Genomic DNA, 23,113 nt, shown 5'->3' on the forward strand with positions numbered 1-23,113 from the left:
CTTATTCATGTAGTCCACTCTTGGCCCGATACAATAGGAAGGCTAGTCAGTAGGCAAGTGGACATGTCTCCTGCTTGTCTGGGAAGGCCATCACACCTACAAATACATGCACTGCCTCCCCACACCTGGCCCGGATGCCAGCATTTCATAAGAAGAGATTTACCCCTTTAAGCTGTTAAGGAACTCTACCATATTAAAATGTGCATGAGCATCATCACATATTGAATCTGCTATTATTACCTTATGGGAAACGTGTTTATAAGGTCTTTGTCATGATGACATTAAGTTAAAAAACTGGAAAAGAGGCTGAAAGCACATGCATTATCTTGGGGAACAGTGAGAGGGCAGAAGTGCAGAGGCCAGAGCCCAGGTTGCGCTAGCTGGGGCCACCGTGGTGAGAATTCACGTGATGTCAGAAGATGACTTACGAGACTAGGAAGAGGAGCTCCTTGACAAGGAAACTTTGGGAGGACATAAAAGACACCCATCTCCTTCAAATAGCATCCTTATTGGCCAGTGTTCACTATCCACATGGGAGGCTGACGGCACCATCCCAGAACTTACTTTCCTCTACCAGGAGGCAAGGCGTATCCCTTCCTCATGCCCCTTTTCTATAGACACCTAGCTTCTAGTGTGTCTTCCAGTGGGTTTTCTTGTTCTGTGCCACCGTATCTGACTTGCCATGGCCCTCTCAGGCTGAGGGATGGGTGAGCTATGGTGGTATACCTCATGATTGCCACAGTCATAACGCTCCAGCAAAGCCCTCAGATGTACATATTCAGCTTTAGTATCGGCACTGGTCTTGCATGTGTTCAAAGGAGGAAAATGAGCCCTGCCTCAGTTTTGTTCAGCAACTCTTCCCAGACAAAAAAGTGTCCCTCTCTCTAATATAGCACTCTGTGAAGTCCATGGCCTCACACTTGGTCACGTATTACCACCAAGTGAGCTGAGTGTACTCCTGGGCCAATGGAAAGTTGCCAGTGGTTTAGGAATGAAGAAACTTCAAAGATGGACAGGGCCATGCACAGCACTTAGCCAAGGCTTCCTCTGCTCCAGCTAGTGGAAACGAATAACATATTACTTTTTAAAACACATACACTAGTATTTATCCCAAGAATACAAAAGTCATATTCCTTTACATTTTAAAAGCAATCAATTTTCTGTATAACTAAAGTTCCACCAGAATCTCTTTTTCTCTTGATTTTGAATTTTATAAGTGTACTATTGAATTTTGCTCAGAATAAATTATTTGGGTTGCGGGGGGGGGGGGGGGGGGGGGGGAGTTGGGATCCATAAGACCCTAGTTTTCCTTCATGTGTAATAGCGGGTAACTTAGGCACTGAACTGGTTGGTGTGTTCTCTATGTAGAGAGGAGAGTGAAAAGTAAGCTTCAATGAAGGTTCTGAGATCTTTGCTGCTCCTGAACAGGAATGGAGGCAAAAATCCGATTGGGACAGCAGGCCCAGGCACTCAAAAATCATCAATGAAGCTATTTTATTAATTAGTTGTGTGATTAGTGTTGGGGGGGGAAAGGTTCAAGAAGTGCTGAGATTCTGATTTAGAACCCACATCTAGGAACTTTGTTTTCTTTCATATTTTATTTAACATTTATTCGAGCTGTGATACCCAGGGGCTGTGATCCTGGGACCAGCTGAGGATGCATCCACCTGGCCATTTATTCATCCTTTGATATTTAGGAGTACCTTTTCTTTGTCAGGCACTGAACAAATACACAAGACTTTATTTTAAAAAGGGGACAACTTGTCATTTGAACATAATGTTAGGATGGGCCTTAATCTAGCAAATGCCTACACCTACTACTCAGTCCTCTCCCCCGCCTCCTCCCTGGAGTGTGATTAGAGTCAATCTAGAAATGGCAACATCCATCCTGGCTCGTGACATAGGTGGAGGTTGTGTCTGTTCTTCCCACATTTTGTGTCCTCTGCAACCTGTTTGCCTCAATTCTTCAGCATAAATCAGAAGGCCTCGATTCTCTTTCTAATAAAGGCAGTTAGGATTCTTCTCATTTGAGTTGGTAGAGAACACTCTCAAGGTAAAAGGGTATTATTCTTTTTTCTAGTTGGAATTTATGGAGATGACTGTCAGTTCCCCCAATTCTTTTTAGGACAGATATGAAAAGAGGACAGTGTTTTTTGTTTGTTTGTTTTGTTTAATGTATTTTTATTGATTTCAGAGTGAAAGGGAGAGGAAGAGAGAGATTGAAACATCAATAATGATAGAGAATCATTGATGGGCTGCCCCCTGCATGCCCCGCACTGGGGATCGAGCCCACAGCCTGGGCAAGTGGCCTGATCAGGAATTGAACCACGACCTCCTGGCTCATAGGTTGATGCTCAACCACTGGGTGACTCTGGCTGGGCCAGTGTTGTGTTTTGAGACAGCTGATCACCCTCTCTGTGTGGTGACCTTCTAGAAGTTTGTCCAGACATTGGTGCAGACTTTGTTACAGCAGAGACAACTACAGCCTTTGCTCCTAGGAGTTTTAGGTAACAACAGATGTGCTTCTTACTGCAACGACTTTGATGGCTGCAGAGACATCCATCTCTCCTGATATTAGAGAGAAAAATAGCTAACTACTGAAGAAAAGCAAAATTGAGATAAAAAAGCTTATGCTAACATATTGGTGATTTTCAGCTACATTATGTTTATTAATCCAGAATTCGGAAAAAATAAATGCTTCTAATGCTAAAAGTTACAGAGAAGTAGCATTTGGTATTACAGTTTTGCATTCTCCCTAGAATCTAGGGCCTAGATGAAGGCCTAAGATTCTACAGTTGTTCTTGAGACTGACCCTGCTGGTGTATAATATGCTTCATTTTAACTGCACTACAGTGCTTGCAAAAGGAACTTTTACACACACACACACACACACACACACACACACACACACAGCATATGGATTTGATAAGCCACCCTAGAAAATCAAGGACATCTGTTATGTTTTGTTGTTTTCTTTTTTCTTTGCTGTAAACATTTTTTGGAAATGTTTAAAGCACTGGTCCAATTCATTAATATTTTGGAATGAATTTAGTTATGCTATGTCATAAAAGAAACGGATTGTGGGGGTTTTGTAGTTTAAAAAAATCAAAATTTTCACATTATCCGTTAAAACCACATTAGGAACATTTTGAAAATTGAATTTATTTTATATAAATGTGGTAGCAGGTATTCTAGCATAGAAAACCCTTGAAAGATGTAGAAGTGCATTTTTAAGAGTTAAAAGAACCACATGTCATTTGCTGGCATCTAAAGTATGCCTGAGTTTTGTATATTGTACTGTCTTGACTTGAACTGGCCATACAGTTTTAATTAGTTTCACTGCGGCAGAATTAGCTCCAGTGCAAGACGAACAGCAGGCCGTGTTCTGCAGATTTCCAACGTAAACCATAATTCATAAAGGCCAACGCAACTCTTTTCTTTGCAGCTGGGTAACCATTTATGTTTGAGGTGAAGAAGTTAATATGGAAATTTTGTGAGCTAGGAAAGAGGACGAATGCTATCACTCTAATTTATGACCTTTCATATAAGGCCAAATGTAAAGGCAACTCCAATTGTTTTATATCTCAGGGCCAGCACATCGCAGATGTATGAAATTTGGAGTGTTGGACATAAACTTTTATTACCAAATTATAAATAATTTCTCCCACTTATAATGTTCACCTTTCAAGTTCATCTTGATTAAAATACAAGGGCAGCGTCACACCGATTTCACTGAGTTTTACAGCTGAGAAAGGTTTTCTGGAGTTCACGGTGGCGCATAAAGCATCCTGGCGGTTGAAAGGCTCTGCGCAGAGGAGCTCAGACCTGGAGTCCATCGCTTTTGAATGCAAGTCATGCCAAAATGATGGCCAGTGAAGTCTGAACATTTATTTAAGCATCTCAAACATGATATCTGAAACCAAGTGCCCACGATGTAGAATATGTCCCATCATGTGTCAAAAATAAAAGGCACACTGACTTTTCTGAGAAATTTGTCCATCAGTCCATGAGCTCATGTTACTCCTCAGAAGATATTACAGCACGATATTAAAAGATATAGACATTGGCCCTGAGCTCACAGAGTACACATGAGGGAGGAAACACACACACGTGCGCGTGCACACACACACATACACACACACACGAGTTATTTAATAGTGGCATTCACAAGGGGCACAAAGGAGAAGTACATGATCATGAACAAGAGGAAAAATATTTTAGTCTGAGGGATTATCAAAGGTCTTCTATAACGCTCAGCCGGCGTGGCTCAGTGGTTGAGTGTTGACCTATGAGCCAGGAGATCACGGTTCTAACCAGGTCAGGGCACATGTGGGTGTGCAGGAGGCAGCTGATCAATAATTCTCTCATCATGGATATTTCTACCTCTCCCTCTCCCTCTCCCTTCCTCTCTGAAATCAATAAAAACATATATTTAAAAATAGGTCTTCTCTAAGGCATCTATGTTTGGGCTAAGACCTAAAGTACAATTAGGAGTTGGCCTGGTTGAAGAGAAGGGGCTTGGGCTCCAACTGATGAGATCAGTTTCAAGGCTCCCACAGTCACCCAGAAGGTGATGAGGTTTGAATTGGATCAGGAGAAAGAAGAATGGAAGTGACAGTTTTAATGTCCAGGAGTACAAGAGAGAAGGCATTGGGCCCATTTGGGGTAGAGAGTTGGAATTGAGACCCTGCCCATACGTGTGATGATTGAAGGGCTACACTGTAAAAAAGAGGGGGTGGGGAGATATTCAATAACTATAGGGTATCTTTCACATCCCATGATACAATGGAGATAATAGTAGTCCAAAACTAGGGTGTAACAGATTAGATATCTTTATTGTCCAGGAAAGGCCCAAGTGCATGCCAGCACTTCACCAGTAATGCATTGCTTGAAGAAGAACAACCAGCATTCTTAGGATTATAACACTGATTTGGGTATTCAAATCTGTTCTGGAGACTGTTGGCTAATCCAGTTCCATGTTTGTATATATTATTAGCAGCATCAACATAATACAATCACACACATGTCCACAAGGTTGGTGGGTGTTTTAAAAAATAAGCTAGACATGATACTTTTTGTTATGAACATGAAACTCTAAATGACATTTTTTTTTAAAGGAATAGGACTCTAGAAGTTTGGAACAACTAATGAAATGGCAAGAGTTCACCTTAGTATTTTTATACTAGTATTTGCCTATTTTAAGAATACCCAATATGTTCAAGAGAATGAGAAGACAAGCCATAGACTGGGAGAAAATATTTGCAAAAGGCATATCTGTTAAAGAAATATTATCTAAAATATGCAACAAACTCTTAAAACTCAATGATTAAAAAAATCAAACAATCATAATAAATGGCAAAAAATCAGAAAAGCTACCTCACCCAAGAAGATATACAGATAGCAAATAAGCATATAAAAAAAATACTCCAGCCCAACTAGTATGGCTGAGTGATTGAGCATTGACCCAAGAACCAAGAAGTCCCTGGTTTGATTCGTAGTCAGGGCCCATGCTGGGGTTGTGGGCTCGGTCCCCAGTAGGGGGCATGCAGGAGGCAGCCGTACAATTTCTCTTTCATTGATGTTTCTATCTCTCTATTCCTCTCCCTCTAAAATCAATAAAAATCTATTTTAAATTATTTAGAAAAATACTCCATATCATATGTCATTAGGGAAATGCAAATTAAAACTGCAGAGGGATTCCACTACAGACCTACTGAATGGCCAAAATCCAAACACTGGAAATACCAAATGCTGGTGACATTGTGAAGCAACAGGAGCTCTCATACGTGGCTGGAGGGGATACAAAATGGTACAGCTGCTTTGGGAGACAGTTTGGCAGTTTCCTACAAAACTGAATATTCTCTCATTATATAATTCAGCAATTGACTCCCTGGTTTTTATCCAAAGAGTTGAAAACTCAACTCATTTACCACGAGTTGAAAACTTATGTCCGCACAAAAACCTGCATACAGATGTTCATAGCAGGTTATTCATAATTGCCAAAACTTGGAAGTAGCTGAGACATCCTTTAGTAAGTAAATGGATAAACAAACTGTGGTATATTGACAATGAACTGCTATCCAGCATTAAAAAGAAATAAGTTATAAAGCCATGAAAAGTCATGGAGGAAACTTAAATGCATATTACTAAGTGAAAGAAGCCAATCTGAAAAGGCTACATACTGTAGGATTCCAACTTTATGATATTCTGGAAAAAACAAAAACATGGAGACAGTAAAAAGATCAGTGGTTGCCAGGGATTAGTGGGGACAGAGGGATGCATAGGCAGAGCACAGAGGATTTTTAGGGCAGTGAAAATACTCTGTATGATACTATCATAATGGGCACATGTAAAATATGTTTGTCAAAACCGATAGAATGTACAACACCAAAAGTAAACCCATGCCTGGCCAGTGTGGTTCAGAAACCATACCTGAGCATCGACCTATGAACCAGGAGGTCACCCACGGTTCAGTTCCATCAGGGCACATGTCAGGGTTGCAGGCTTGATCCCGGGTAGGGGGCATGCAAGAGGCAACTGATCAATGATTGTCTCTCATCATTGATGTTTCTACCTCTCTCTCCCTCTCCTGCCTCTCTGAAATCAATAAAAACATTGGCGGGGGGGGAGAGTGAACCCCAATGTAAACTATGGAGTTTGGGTGATAATGATGTGTCAATGTAGGTTTGTCAATTTTAAAAATTAAACTAAACAACTATGTAAGCTAAACTAAATCTTGTAAAATTACTGTTATGATTTATCATATTTATTTTTATGGCCTTAATAAATTAATGTTTATGTCCATGGGTTTGAAGATGAATTCTTGGTGGACTAGTCTTCAGAAAAATCCTGCCGATTCTTTGCAAAATTAAAGATACTAAAAATACCCTGTGAAATATGGAAAGTTGCTTTGTCAATTGGTAAAAGCCAGTCATAAGCTGCTGAAAGAATTCTGGATAAACACATTTAGGTAAACTTGTTGGCTTGTGAAGTAATTCATGGCACCCGCCCCATTTGTCTATTTGGGCCCTTACAGTCCATGCCCCTTGGAAAGGATTACAGCTGCCTCTGAAGATGAACCATGACCTTAATATTCCTCATGACCCCCTGCCCACCACACCTGACTCCATCAGGGCTCTCTGGCAAAGGGAAAGAGGTTATGAATCAAACCTTCTTTTTTTAAATAATTGAAACAAGTAGTGGGGAATATGGTACAATTTGATGTCTTTTGTGAAAAAGGTTTTAAGGGACAGGGCTTTATATTCTACTAGAGGCTTGGTGCACGAAATTCATGCAGGGGTGGGGGGGGGGCGGGGAGTCCCTCAGCCCGGCCTGCACCCCCTCCAATCTGGGAACCCTCTCAATCCAGGACCGCTGGCTCCTAACTGCTCACCTGCCTGCTGGCCTGATTGCCCCTAACCACCTCTGCCTCGGCCCCCGCTACCATGGCTTTGTCCAGAAGGACATCCGGTCTAATTAGCATATTACCCTTTTATTAGTATAGATTATGTATGTTCTTTGCAGTTAATTATTTTAATTAATACTTTACTTAAATTTTGTGTTTACATTATATTTTATACTGCAAGGATTTCAAATACAGTCTTTCAAAAAATCCATAACGCTTGGTCTTTACCCAAAGTGAGATTTTATAGAAGGATACAAGAAAGACTGTCTTTTGTACCAAACCATGCCCAGTTGTTCCCTACCTGTGATATCAATCAAAAGTTCATCTCTTTAGCTTATAAAAGGAGGAATTCATTTTTGTCTTAGAAAAAAATTCTGCCTCTTAGATTCTATAACACTTAGGGTTAAAAATCTGTTTAAAGAAATCACCACCGTTTATGGTGTTACAAATTATGTAGAATTAAAGTATAAGATTTAATGTGATGAGGCCATGTGTGTAGAGAAAGGAATCAAGTCTCGGTTTGACAGTTTCCTTATTTACCTCCCCCTTTCCATTTATAGCAAGAATATTGAGAAGTCAAGCAAAATTCCAAACCAGGTTCCCATAGCAGCACTTAATGTCTGCGCACCATTTCCAATTAGAAATAGTTTGTAATGGAACGCAATTTATTCCATTATAGTACAGAGTTACTTTGGTGATTTTAATCCTATTTGTGTCAATTAACGTTGCCACGGAAACAATCTCCTGCTAATAATGGCTTCATCTTCACACACTTAAGTCAAAATCCAAAGGTGGACTTAAAGATTTGAGGCCCCTTCTTTTATTTATTTATTTGCTTTCAATTATTCGAGGACATTTCTGAGTGTGTATAGTCATTGCTTTCGTAGTAATTTCTAGTTGCCTATGACTTCGAGCTACTACTTACATTTCTGCCTGAAAGATCACTTCCTGTTTTTCTTATTATCGTTTTTATTTTTTTAAGAGGGGCTTTCTGTTAAAGGAGAGAGCACCAGCGCTTTCCATTTAACCCCGCAGCACGGACTTTGCCTTCAGGCAAACCTGAACTCCAGGATTTGCGCGCTCCCGCCAGGCTGGGCTCTTTTGGCCCCGCGGGCCGCCGTAGCCCGGGGAGCAGTGATTGGCTGAGGCGGGAAAGTGCCGCCGCCGCCGCGGTTTCACTTTCGATTTCGTCCCGTTGGCGGAGGCTGGACTTGTGGGGCTCCCAGAGCGGGCATTCCGGTCCCAGCCACGAGGTGAGCCCGCAGACGCACGGGCCACTCCCAGCCCCGGTGTGGCGCCGCCCGGGGCAGGGCGGGGAGCAGCCGCGGAGCCTGCGGGAGGCCGGTCCCGCGAAGGCCGCGCTCGTGGCGCCTGGCGCGGCCGGGAGGTCCGGGGTGGTCGGCGCCGGATGAGCCGTCCCGGAGAGCCCCTCCCGCGGGGGCGCCTGGCCCGCGCGGTAACGAACGGCACCCGCCGGGGCCCCCGCATCTGGCTTCCGAGTGCACCCCAGGTTGTCGAAGTTCCGCAGGGAACCCCGACTTCAGCCTGGGGATTCGGCGGGAAAGCGGACTCCGGGCACGGCCGCGCTGCGCCGGGGTGTTAGGGCTGCAGGACATTGTCCGCCGGGCCTGTAGCCATCGGGGTGCTTGCACCGGACCCCCGGGAATTAAGGGCGGGCTGGCCCACTGTCCCAGGCTGGGGACGCCCACCTGCCGTTGTCCGGTGGTCAGCTCTGGTCCAGGGCTTTTGTGTGCAGGGGCGCGCGTCCCTGGCCGGGGTTCAGGCTCTGGCTTCCAGCACCGGGGGGTGCACTTACAAGGTGCTCGTGGTTCAGTGTGGTCCCCTTAGAGGTACAGGCTATTGTAGAAAAAAAGAAAGTACTGAAGAGCTCAGTGAGAACACCATCCTCTGAACCCTCCACTTAGAGTTTCTTTCCGTATTTTACTCTGGCTTGTGCTCATTTCTCCTTGAGCTAAGATTACCTGTTTGGTCACTTCACAGTATATTTAGTTTTCCAGTTTTATTTAAAAATTCTTCCTGCCCTGTCTCTCTCATCAATTAAAAAAAGTTCTAAATAACATCCCTAATTTTGTATATCCTTTTGATTGGCTCCCTAACCCATCATTATGTATGTCCCCCAAATTACTCAACTATCCCAACTCTGGGGCATTTAGGATATTTGTGAGTTCTTGCTTCATTTTAGCAATACTCTGATAAACTTAAAAAAAAAAAAAAACCCACAAAAAAACACCTGTATTTTAGATTCTTTACTTGGACTAGATTTTGAGAAGTGAAATTATTGGAATAGGTGCTGCCTTCTACTAAGGTCTTTTTAGGTCTTCACACACATTGCCAAATTGTTTAACAAAATAGTAGTTTACATCATTCATGTAGGACTGTGCCTGTTGCACCAAAACTATGAGAGTTGATAATACATTTCTAATTCACCAACCAGCAAAGGTGAGCTTGTCTTTGGAATTTTTGGTGTTTGTTTTTTGTTTGTTTGTTAAATGGTGGTGTCTGGCAAGTCCACTTAAGTTTTGCGAAGGGATCTTGAGAGGGTGTGTTAGTGTGTGTGTGTATTGTTGGGGTTACAGGCTGGCTGGCTGGTCACTTAAGTGATCTTCTAGCATAACTGCCTTATTTTGCAGATGAGGAGCCTGAGGCCTTGAGAGGTGAAATGATGAGTTACCCGAGGCGCACGGCTAATTAAGTAGCAGAGCTGGGATTAGAACTCAGGTGTCCTGCCTCCCAAGTGAGTACTCTTGATGCTGCCTCGGTGGTCTCACTGAACTGTGGCACACTCGATACTAGAATTTGAAGAGATGTTTACATCTCCTGGATTAATCTTTCCTTTTACAATTGTACCAAGTAACAGAGATTTCAATCCTCCGAGGGATTTGTGACACTGAAAAATGGGAAAGGGTCCATTTTCATGGCCAGGGATAGAAATCCTTATTTAGAATGACAACCCCTTCAAGATTTGTTGACAGTAGTTGTTTTCAGATTCTCTAACTGTTGGGATAAAGTATTTAATAAGTTACAATTTATACTCTGTCATCCCGTTAGAACTTAGCTGTTTGTTCTCATTTGTTCCACCTTGAAGGTGGTTTTTTTCAAAACTTGCTGTCGAGACCAGAGAACAGTGCTCTTTTTGATTTAGGACTTACGGCAGTTTCTCACCCGCAATTGACATTTTGGGTCAGTTAATTTTTTGTTATGGAGGGCTTTCTTATCCTTTGTAGACGGGTAAGCTATATCCTTGGCCTCTACTCTTAGAATATTTACAGGACAATCCAAAATGCCTCCAGACATTTCCAAATGTCCCTGAGGTTGGGGGCAAAATCTCTCCTGGTCAAGAACCATTTGCTCACAGGGATTATTTGGGGAACTTGATGTGAATTCCAATGCCCCTTGCCTAGACAGCCTGACTTTGGGGAGGCTTCAGGAATCTGCATTTTAGCAAGCATCTCTGTTGATTCAGATGCAGGTGCTTCTTGGACAACAAAGAAACATTTCTCCTTTCTCTATATTTTATGTGGTGGTTAGTAATAGAGATGTTACTATGTTATAGCTGCTCAGATGCATGAATGATACTGTATTAGTCAGTATACCCATAGTTGGCGAGGGGAGGGACGGGGACTTGTCTTAGCACTGCCCTTAAATGCCCCGTCCACAGGCTTGGGCAGTGTGTTTAGGTACCAGAGATCCCCCAGAAGCTTGGAGCCTGCTGTGGGAGACTGGTCCGCTGGAAAGGAGAGCCGTTCTCAGTGTCGGATGTCCTCTCAGACTGATAGATTCTGCTAAAGTACATTTACTTGGGTTGTAATGTTATGTTTCATAGCAATATTTTGCTTTTCAAATTTTTTTTCACCCTAAGCTGTAAATATTCTAAGAGTAGGCAAAAATTTCCAGGTGAACATGGCCAAGAAACAAGAATCTACGTGTTTTTTGCTCAGTGACATGACTCAAAATCACATTAGAGATAGTCCTTTATGGGCTGATTTGCAATAATTTAGGCTCCCTCTCACTGTCTGTGGCCATCGCCTGTTTAACAGGAGAACCTTGACATAGTCCAAAGGGCAGTTGTGCCTTTGAAAGGGCTTGGGCTTTGGGATCAAGCCTTGGTTCTGCTTGCCACCTCCCCTGGTGACCTTGTGAATTGCTCAGGACTCTAATGCCTGGCACATACCTGGATGAGTAAAATTTGGTTCTTTCCCCCCATTTTTTTTACTAAAGGAAATCTCTGCAGGGCAATTTGCAGATGTTCTCATCTTAGACCTCTGAGAAGCTTCTGCCTTTGAATAGCCATGTGTGAAAATAGGTAATTTAGTTAGAACAAACAGGGGTTGGAGGCATAGAGGGTGATTGTGGCGTTAATTTTTAAGGGAGGAGTTTTATCAAGGTGACCCTGCAGAAAGGAGGCCTTTTTCCTCTTATGTGTCTACTAGAGGCTCAGTGTGTGAAATCGCACGAGACCCAGACCCGCCGCACCTCGAGACTCATCAATGCACCTCCTAGTGACCAGTGGTTTGGTTGTTACTGCGTTATGGCCACTGGCCTTTTATAATATAGGTGGTTCAAGAGGCTGTTCTCTTGCTTCAGAAATGGTCAGAACTATTCCTTATGTCTTATCCCATTTCAAAGATGAAAACAAAGTTTTCACGTGAGCCAAGTGATGGGAAAAATTGTGATGTTGAGACCAATTTACTCATACAAAATGGATTTATGGGCAAGTCATTAAGTAAAAGGGAGTATCGAGGAAGCCTAATGAAGACAAATGTAAAAAAATATGGTCTCTAAAGTGATGGATAAAGTGTGTTTGAAGCAACAGCCTCTTTCCAAATAACTGTTAAAATATTTTTCAAGAAATCTGCCAGAATATAGATGCTCTGGAGAATAAATGAAAAGCTTGGTATTTGTCTCTCCTTTCATGTGGCTTACAGTCTGTTGAGGGAGAAAAGACTTGTATTAAAAAAAAAAAAAAAGAATATAAGACAGTAATTGGTGACAGGTTACATCAAATACAACCAGATGTGAAACTTGATGCCAGAGCACATCTCCACTCCATCTGAAGTGGACAGTGGTACTCATGCAGGTCTCTGCTTCAACCATCCCGTGTCCCCAGCCACTGACAGTATTTCCCATACCCACCGGTTCATAGGAGTCTCCTAGGCTTGTGCAAACAGATCGCTGGTTCCTACCCTGGTTCTACTGAAGCGGAATCTCCAAGTGATCCACAGGCTCATGTTTGGGAAACAGCCCTAGAGGCTCAAGGCCAAGCTCTTAGTCATGCTCCCCAGGAATGTGGCCCTGCTGCCTTCGGAGGCTGCAGCTGGCCCTCCTTGCCTGTGTCGATTTTCTCCTCACACTGTCCAGTGCCTTCGCCAAGCTTTCTGTCCTTCCAGCTGGTGGACTCTTTTCCTTCACACTCCGCTCAGGTGTCACCTCCAGAAGTCCTTCTCTGATCTTTCTGTGTGCTGTTCTCTGCAAAATTCTATCCAACTACATACAACTTTTAAAAATTCTCCTTTTACAAGGGTGTGTGTGTGTGTGGTCTGCTTTGGAATATAAATTCCAAGGGTCCAAGGCCATATCTTGTCGGTGTTACATCCCTACCCAGCCTATGTGCCTGCCACTAAGGTGCTGGTGAAAGTTTCAAGTGTTGAATGCCTTCAGACAGAAATCGGTGTTAATTGGAGTAAAGATGAGGCTTACTAGTAATGGCAGAGGTATAATCTTTGATAAGCTTACAAGAATATAGCTGTACTTTTATTTATTTATTCATTTTAGTTTTTGTAAATTCTCACCCAAGGATATTTTTCCCATTGATGTTTTAGAAGGAATGGAAGGGAGGGGGAGAAACAGGGAGAGAGAAACTCTATGTAAGAGAAACACAATAATAGGTTCCTTCTCACACGGCTCCGACTGAGCCTACAACTGAGGTATGTGCCCTTGACCAGAATTGAACCCGGGACCCTTCAGTCCACAGCTTGATCTTAGCCAAATTGGCTAGGGCTATAGCTGAGCTTTTTTAAAAGGTGAGGGGAGATAATAATAAGATTTTTTAAATAATAACACTATCAGTTAAATAACTAATAGTCTGGGATGAACAAAATGAACTAACAAGCAAAATAGAGACAGTCTCATAGAGCAGGCTAACAGCTATCGAGGGGGTGGGGGTGGGGGTATAGAGTTAAAAAGAAAAAACTCATGGACACAGACAACAGTGTGGTGCTTGCAGGGAGAAGGAGGAGGTGTGAGAGGGTATGGGGGGATAAATGGTGATGGACTTGGGATGGTGAACACAATACAGTACAGGTGATGCATTGTAGAATTGTGCACCTGAAACCAGTATAATTTTGTTAACCAGTGTCACTTCAATAAATTCAACAAAAAGAAAAAATGCAAAAAAACTCACAAACGAACAAAAAACCGGGACACCATCAGTTAAACAACTAATAGCCTAGGTTCGTATTCTTTTTTCTGTTGTTAACTGAACAAGGCAGTTAATACTATCCCTGTGAACTAGATTTTCACTTCATGATGCATCTTACTGGTTTTTTAACACAAAATAGCTAGTTTGATCTCGATCTTATATATGAAGAAACTGGCATAATGGGATTTAGCATCTGATAGGAAATGAACTTAAGACTCATGAGTTGAGTCAATATCAGGCCCTCGGGGTTAATAGTCTCTAGATCTATTCATCCACAAACCGGCACATGTTCAGCACATAAATAAGGCAGTTTATAAATGAATGGGAAGATTTGTTTTTACTGAACCCGTTCAAGGTATATAATCTGTTACAGTATTTAGTTTGTTTTTTATTTTCTTTGTGTTCAAAACTGCATAACATTGTTGTGTGGTCCGAGTCCTGAATGAATAGTTGTTGTCCAGAATAGTAGTTGTGATTTTAGTTACCTGTTGAGACTGTGTAGCAAAAAAAAAAAAAAAAAATACACTGACAGTTCAGTGGAAAAATTAAATTAAAATTTGTTGAGCAAAATAATCAGTTGATCACATTAAGATTTTTTTCAGGCCTTGGGGAGATGCAGTGGATGAGGAGGTCCCAAATTCAAGAGTAGTTTTTGAAACTTGTATTTTCTGTTATTTAACTTGGGATGTTGACTTCTCTTGGAAAAGAAAATTATTTAACTTAAATTATGAGAACCTTTGAATAGACTTTAAAATATGACTGATTTGAGCTTGAATGTTGGTTTCATCACATTTGGGAGCAAATTATTTCATCTTTCTGTGTGCCTTTATTTTCATTAGCAAAATGGGGATATTAAGACCTTCCCAGAGTCCTTGTAAAGATTAAATTTGGTAGTGTGTATAAGGATCTTAGCAGAGTGCTCTGCATAAATAACACAAGCATTCAATGAATGGGTATACTGATTTGTGTGTGAGGCAGTAGTACAAGTGGTTGAGAACAGGGCCCTTTTATGAGGAGGCTATGTCAGAGGGTCGATGTGAGGACTGATGAGATAATGTATGGAAAGCGCCTCACTTAGTTTCTGGCTCCTAGTAGTTCCTGAAACATGTTAGCTGTTGTGTGGTGGTAGAATAATGTGGAGTCTTCACATTGCTCCATTCATACTTGGTGTCCTATAAATATGTTAAGGCCTTCAGGCTTTTTTTTTGTTCAGTAATTAACTTTTGTCCTTGCCTTTATTGCCCCTTTTCAGATTTCTGATCAGGATTGTTACAATGAGTCTACGGAAGCAAACTCCCAGCGACTTCTTAAAGCAAATCATTGGACGACCAGTGGTGGTAAAACTAAATTCTGGAGTAGATTATCGAGGTAATATTTTTCTGCTTCATCCTCACTGGTGTAATTAAATAAGTAAATATGACTAACTGATTTTTAGCAACTTTTAAACATACCCAGTGAATCTCAAAACTCATTGGTTGTCAACAGTTTTTATGCCCACCTCTTTTCTTCCCCTGGATTGATCCCCTTTAGAGACACAACTGACACCAGAGTGTGTGCTTCTGACTTCCGGTGTGGTTTGTGGCTCCCGTCTCCTGTCTCTGCTTGGAGAGCCTGTGTGCCTCCATTCCCTGGTACCCTGGTAGCAGCCAAGGATTCCCAGTCGCCTCGGGCGTGAATAGCTGGCTGTATACTGAAGAACCCTTGGCACAATAGCATTTGTTTTGCAGAAGTATTGAAGGTTGGCAGCAGCTATTTAGACAGTGTCATTTTACAGCATAAACTTCCCACTCGCATAATGTGCGGGTTATCCAAAAACACCTTTCTGTTCTCTTAGAGAATGCTCTTTTTAAGGCTGCGACACTATTAAAATTAATTGCGTGAGTATCAAATTCCTTTTTTTTTAAGTTACTAAATTTCTAGTCTTCCAAAATTAAGATATGTTAAATTACCTAGACTAGTTTACAGGTACAGAAAACTAATTCGTTAGCAGAGAGTTATGGCCTTTCCTTAGTCTCCTTTTTGAATAATTTTTCATCTCTCTTCTGAATAATGATAGTAATCTCTTGAGCTTTTTTTCTCTTTTCACACATGCAAACAATTTTATTGAGAGCTTACTGTGGGTCCAGTGAGTGCTCAACACTTTAATTTTCATTTTATCTTCATATTAGTCCTTTGAGATCTCTGTTGATTATCCCCACCTGGTAAGAGGAACTAGGACTCAGACTCATGCATGACACAAACGCCTTGCTGTTTATGTACTGCTTTGGTTTCTTGATATTAATAACATCTCCAATTTAATATGATTTTTTAGTGAAACCAGTGGATTATACTAAATAGTGAGATGCTATAAAGTCTCTCTGTACTGCTTCTCATTCATGAACTTTTGATGAACCTAAAAGAGTATGTAATAGACTTCTAGAGATTTGAGTATGTTCAGCAGGTGATTAGGGTGAACACTGTGTTCAATATCTTCTCAGTACCCACTTCATTGAGGAGATCAACCAGCTGGACCTTTTTGTCTCTGCTCTTTAGGGAAAATTTACCTATTTATAAATGTAATATATGTGGGATTTTTTGTTTTGTTATAAATTTCAAAGCAAATACTGGAGAAAAGTATATCCAGAAGAAAGCCAGTTCTTCCGAAATTCTAATACCCAGAGACAATCAGCCTTACCAACTGGATCTGTCTCCATATAAGCATAGTTTTACATCAGTGGGATCAGCTATACATGCACCCTGATTTTTCTTTTAATATTAAAAAATATGTTCAGTTATCTGACAGTATAAAGTGTTTAATGACTGCATGGGGTTACCTTGTGTGGATGTACCATAATTTTGTGTTAATTTTTAACCAATTCCCTATGAATGCGCATTTAAGGGTTTACCAGTTTTGTTATTATAAACATATTTGCTCCTTTGACATATCTTGAGCATTTGTCCAACTATTTCTTTAGAATCAATTCCCTAGGCTAAGTTTTCTGAGTCGAAGAGCATTGGAACAGAGGGTTCATTCTTCTTTAGGCTCTCACCAACCCTTGTATTAGCTTTGTTTTCAACTTTTTCATTCTAAAACAAGTAATACCTCATTTTATTTATATTTCTCTGTTTACTAGTGAGGCTAAATAACCTTTCACATGGGTGGTAGTCATAACTTTTCTCTTTCTGAATGTCTGGCTCATGGTTTCTATACTATTAAAGCAAAGTGGTGTACACTGTTGGGAGTATTACTCCACAGAGCTCTCATTTTGTGGTTAAATACTACTAAAAACCAGCTCTTTGTAGCAGTTTCTCTTTAAGCTTAAAGAAAACTTTATTTTCTGTTATTTATAGTAGTTTATCCCTTAGAGAAAGGAAGGTGTTACAATTATAACCTGGCACCTTTGTCTTTTTAAAAAAAAAACACACAAAAAACAACCTTTCCTTTGAGAATAGCTATTTTTATTAGAAGTGAACATTTAATTTTGAAATGCTCTTGATGCATTTTCAAACAGATTTGCAGACCAGGTCTCAGAAGTTTCTTGCTCTTTTACAATTGTGGTTTAATTGTAACATTAATACAGCAGGAAATAAACTGTAGAGTTGTATCATAAACTTTTTGATAGGAGATAATTGTTAATGTTCAGAATCCATTGTGATTCTCTGAAAGCTTCCAGTTTTTAGCAGAATTCTGTTAGGTGAATGTTTTGTGCTCTCGTTACACATACAATTTTGAAAAGAAACTTTTGTTTAGAGGAGAATGGGGCCAGAGGCAGGGAGTGAGGAGCATACTAACGAAATTGAGACTAAATGAAGTTGTCGACTTGGTTAATTGAATCTAATCTGTAGTATTTGCTTCCACTTTAATTATTTTTCTAGAAAATACCTCTTTAAGTTAGAGACTCAGTTTTGAAAACTATTCACCCAGTTTCCTTGAAAGTTCCCTAGAATGTTTGTGGCCATTTTTCTGTATTAGTCTGGATTTGAAATATTATAACTGTAACAAACAGAAAGGGATGTGTTATAATGCAATATGTTGCCTTGTATTCTCAAGCTGCTCTTCACTGTGAGTCACAGCTTTAAGTTGTTCCTTCAGGAGCACCTGCTGTCTCCTCTTCTATTATTTTAACAGATTGTGGAGACTTCCTCTTAACCTTGGACTACATTCATTTGCTGCAGTAGTTGTTGTGAAAGAATGAAATAAATCTGCCAGGCCCGTATTTCACTTAGTGGCTAAAGTAAGAAATGCCCCTGGAAGGGAGGAGTCTTGGCTAATGGTCATTTGCTCCTGCATAATTGCGTACTCCTTTTTTTAGTTTTCAAAGAATGGTGTTTTATTTGGCATATTCTTATTATGTTACTTTTGTGAAGGCTTTAAAAGTTACTGTTATCAGTAACTTTTTCATACCATGAAAAAGTGACAGTTCATTGTTTTTCCTACTTTCATGCTGTATGCTTCTTAGCTTTTATTCAGATGGACATTAAATAAAGGCATTTTTCTATGCGTCCATCTATTCAGTGTTGTTTACAGTGTGAATTTTTATATTAAGCATGTAAGAGCTAATGAATGGAAAAATGGTCAGCTCTAAGGTATACCCTGTAATTTTCAACTCTTCCTTGCTTTGTATATCTTCTCTTTGACTCAATCTGTCTGCAGGGGTCCTGGCTTGTCTGGATGGCTACATGAATATAGCCTTGGAGCAGACGGAAGAATATGTAAATGGACAGCTGAAGAATAAGTATGGGGATGCATTTATCCGAGGAAACAACGGTAATATTTCTTCGCTCTGTAGTGTAGTTGTACAACATCTGAACTAAGCCTTTGTGTTTATAGTTGGGATCACCAATGGATTTTCTAGATAACTTAAAAGTTCAGTTTTAGTTTTACTTTGTTTACTTTTAAATTCTTATATTTCAAATCTTCAATGTGACCAGCTTATTTTTAGTAGCTTCATGGATTTGGGGACTAAAAAATCTCCCTTGCCCTTACTGAGGGGCATTGGTATACTGACCCGAACTCTTTCTGTTGAATACAGTTTATTCTGTTCCCCCAACACTGCCTCTCACACTGGAATCTGGGGCTGTAAGAATGGCCAGTGTTTCCCTGCTATCTTTGGTTTGCATCATTTGGCAGTTAGCTTGTCCTATTTGTCCTTTGTGAATCATTTAAATGCTCTCTGTAGAGATTGTATCTTTTAATTTGACAAAAATGACAAAACAGGAAATATGGTTCTAAAATTACTCAGCTTTTTAACAGCTAATATATGGCTGTGATTATTATGTTTACTTTTAAGTACCTCATTTAAAAACACATTATCACTAAAGTAATATATGAATTTTTAGGGGGAAGGAGAAGACTTCAAAACGATGGCACTTACCCGTTGACCCCTCTCCACTTTTTGTTCCCATTCCCCAAATGGAGCTCTGGGAGCCTGAGTTTGGGCTTTTTATTGGTGTGCGTTCTTTAGTTCTGGGTAACTCCCTCAGCCCCTTTGCTGTGAACTCAGCACCCTGACTTAGTGTGGGTATTCTATCTCCTGGTCATACGATGCCATATTTTCCCATATCTTCATATATAATATGCTTTTTAGTTCTAACATGTAGAGTTTCTCTTCTCATTTTTCATACTGTTCTTATTTGATCTCTTACATTTACTAAGAAATGTTAGGATTTTTCAACATTTCAAGACAACTGATAGCGGTCAGTTGCAGGTTCTGTAAGTGATAGGGTGGATCCTGTCACATGCATATACAACATGTAGACCATGTCCAATTTCCCAGGATGTTTTTACTGTCATTTTGATGCTTCTCTTCATATATCTTCTCCATGATGTAATAATTAATAATCAGTGGTAGTTATTTTTAGACTCCCACATTCACATCCTAGACTTTTTTTTATTATCTAAAGTTTAACAGTAAATGTCTCCTTTTTCCCCAATTAACGCCCCCCTCCCCCCTCACAAACACACATACACACACATATCCTAGACTCTTTAAGAGGATCTTGGCTTACTTGATTAATTTGTGCTACTAGAGGCCCAGTGCATGAAATTGGTGCACTTGGGGGAGGGGGTGGTGTTCCTCAGCCCAGTCTGTGCCCTCTCGCAGTCCAGGAGCCCTTGAGGGATGTCTGACTGATTGGGAGAGGGCCTAAGCCATCAGTCAGACATCCTTAAGGCTGCTGCAGAGGCGGGAGAGGCTTCTGCCACCACCACTGCACTCGCCAGCTGTGAGCCCCATTTCTCGCTGAGCGGCACTCCCCCTGTGGGAGCACACTGACCACCAGGGGGCAGCTCCTGTGTTGAGCAGGATCGGGCTGAAACCAGCTCTCTGACGTCCCCAAGGGGTCCCAGATTGCGAGAGGGCCCAGGCCAGGTGGAGGAACCCCACCAGTGTACAATCGGGATCAAGGAGGGATGCGGGAGGTTGGCCAGCTGGGGAGGAACCGCAGGGAGGGCTCCAGGGCATGTCCAGACCATCTCGCTCAGCCGGACCCCAGCAGCAAGCTAACCTACCCGTTGGAGCGTCTGCCCCCTGGTAGTCAGTGCACTTCATAGTGAGCGGTTGAGTGGCCTTAACATATCATTAGCATATTATACTTTGATTGGTTGAATGGATGACTGGACACTTAGCATATTATGCTTTTGTTATATAGGATGATCTTTGATCAAGATATCTCTAAATTTCCCTGTGAACAAATCTATCAGAATCTGAGTAGGTGGGGATGTGAGGGACGTACATCTCTGGTGACCTAGGCATAGCATTTTGTCTTATATCCTGTCTTATTCTTATGGACCACCTCTCCTGAAGAGTTCAGTGTGGGTGCTCACAGGAAGCTTAGCAAAGCAGCACTTTGGCAACACCAGGGAACTCAGAAAAAGGACTTTTTTTTTTAAATAACAAACTCCTCAGCTCTTGTTTATCCTGTCGCAATTATAAAATTAGATAGCAAATTTAGAGTTTCTGTTGGGGAAATGGGTGAAAATATGTTCTTTATTCGTAATCTGAATCTAGCCTCGTAAAATTTATTGATTTACTTCAAGCATAATTAATGTACCTATAATCATAAAACATTTTTGTATTCTGGTAACTTTCACATTCATTTTGTTTTATCCTCCTGGTCACAAAAGTAAGTCAGCTAAGACTAGAACACAGTCCTATATAACATCAAATCAAGTCTAGATTCATAAAATTAGTCTACAGTAGTTCTAGAGTTTATTGTGTAGTATGGAAATTTCCTTTCGATTTGCAGAGGTGTCAGGCCAAAATCTGTTGCTTTTAAAACTTATTGTTATGCCCTAACCATTTTGGCTCTGGATAGAGTGTCAGCCTGCGACTGAAGGGTCCCAGGTTCGATTCCGCTCAAGGGCATGTACCTTGGTTGCGGGCACATCCCCAGTGGGGAGTGTGCAGGAGGCAGCTGATTGATGTTTCTCTCTCATCAATGTTTCTAACTCTTTATCCCTCTCTCTTCCTCTCTGTAAAAAAATCAAAAAAATATATATTTTTTAAAAAACTTACTGTTATGATGCTTAAGGACAGTTCTTCAATGTCTGTATGTTTTGTTTTTTCAGTGTTATACATAAGCACACAGAAGAGAAGGATGTGAAGGCATCAAGCGTACAGCACTCTTCAGACCTGGATATATTTTCTTATGAGATCTTTTTGGTTCTTTTATATAATTTGTCATATTTCATAATAATTGGTGATTTTTCAGTTATTAGGTAGAAACAGTAATAATTGGTGATTTTTCACTGACATGTGCGTAAGATAAATGTATAAAGTTGTGGATTTAATTGTAAAGAATTCTTTCATATTTAAGTTTCAGTCATTTTTTTTTTTTTTTTACCTCTGTGTCTGCGGGATGCAAAAAGAATAAAAAAAAAGAAAAAGAAAGATCTTTGTTTCTCCCTACATGACTTTAAAGTCATTTGGTTTGATTGTTTTACTTACTCAACTGACTAAAATGATGCACAGGATGATAATTCAAACATCTTAGAGATGTCCCCTTTATTCCTTCCCCTTCTATTTCCCACACAAAATACTTGCGTGAAAATATTCTACAAAGCCATCCAGTTTCAGTCTGAGGGTCCATGAGGTCAGAAGCTCAGCCTCTGATACAGTCACCTGATAGAAAATAGCATCAGGGACCTAGGAGTGGCAATCTGACTTGATTTGGGGGAGAAATTTGAAAGGTTCCCAGTATGCTGGTTGGGTGAAAACGTTCCATTTAAGCCAAGTCTGCCCACAGTCATCTCATATCTCCTCGTGTGCTGTTCGACCTGTTGGATTCCCTTGCTCCCTTTCCAGAGCATTGGCATCAATGTCACTCATTTTGTGAACACATCAGGGGAGGGGCTGGTCCTGCTCATCTGTCTGGTCATTTAGATTAAAGCACAGCATAGGGTTTGTAAACATAGTCAGGTTTCAGTTGCTCAGCTGATTGGGGAGAATCTCCTCACTCCTGATCAGGGAGGGGCGTCCGGAAGCCTTCCTCAAGTGGCAGCTGTGTGCAGTGGCCGCTGTCCAGGAGCCAAGCACCAGCGTGCACAGTGCTGGCACAAGGCGGCCCCTCTGCAGTATGTGACCTCTGAGGGGGGTTCACAAGTTATTAATGAGATGTCCACAACCCCGCTTTATTCTCTGAACAGTTTATGCTGTTTCAGGACAACCCTGTGGTTGAATGAACACCAGACAATTGTGTGAATGTTATATTGGCCTTCCTCCTCCCACCCTCCCCAGTCTAAACAATTGCTTGCTTGAAGGATTGGGGGGCCGGATCAGGAAGTAGGGGAAAGGGGCCGTGCTGGTTCTGGAGAGAGATGTGTGGCACTTTGTCTTGTTTCGTTTTAAAGATCATAGAGTAAGTGGAGACAATTATTTTTTAATAACTTGAGAAAGGTGACCAGAAACATTTGCAAGGTTTAACTGTGTGTACGCCAAAAATACACGACGCTGTGCTTCAATAATTTAACACTGCTTGTCAGGGGCTTGAAAGGGAACCAGTCTGTAAGTACAAATCACCAATTTGCTCTTTTACAAACGACTTCTTTTAGGGAGAAAATGGATGTCCCTTCAAGTGGAGCATGCATGTTCCCATTTGTTTCCTAGGATCTGCGGGGCTGCCAGGTTACCGGGCCCTTCATTCACTTACACCAGCTGCTTCTGAAAGCAATTCCGTTGTTATCTCCCAGCAATCTGTACATCCTATTTGTGCTACCTTCCTCCCCGGCCTCCTTTTCGGTATATGTCTTTATTTCCCCCTTGCCATCTCTCTATTTTAATAGCTCTACA

General features: G+C 41.1%; 1 protein-coding gene across 3 annotated transcripts; it reads left to right on the forward strand.

Annotated features, from left to right (window-relative positions):
- The first annotated feature begins 8,578 nt into the window (after positions 1-8,578).
- LSM6 (LSM6 homolog, U6 small nuclear RNA and mRNA degradation associated) lies at positions 8,579-21,738 on the forward strand. 3 transcript variants are annotated; one of them, XM_070415268.1, is made up of 5 exons: positions 8,579-8,658; positions 10,057-10,160; positions 15,097-15,212; positions 18,478-18,591; positions 21,394-21,738. In XM_070415268.1, the coding sequence occupies exons 3-5, from the start codon at positions 15,119-15,121 to the stop codon at positions 21,426-21,428; spliced, it is 243 nt and encodes an 80-aa protein (XP_070271369.1). In that variant the 5' UTR covers positions 8,579-8,658; positions 10,057-10,160; positions 15,097-15,118; the 3' UTR covers positions 21,429-21,738. The 3 variants fall into 3 exon arrangements, with proteins under 3 accessions (XP_070271369.1, XP_070271371.1, XP_070271372.1); XM_070415271.1 differs by lacking the exon at positions 8,579-8,658 and adding an exon at positions 9,337-9,865; XM_070415270.1 differs by lacking the exon at positions 10,057-10,160.
- Positions 21,739-23,113: the final 1,375 nt, after the last annotated feature.

The sequence above is a fragment of the Myotis yumanensis genome, unplaced genomic scaffold, assembly GCF_028538775.1.
Source record: "Myotis yumanensis isolate MYYU_CA2020_CCGP unplaced genomic scaffold, mMyoYum1.0.hap1 SCAF_5, whole genome shotgun sequence".
Taxonomy (NCBI): Eukaryota; Metazoa; Chordata; class Mammalia; order Chiroptera; family Vespertilionidae; genus Myotis; species Myotis yumanensis.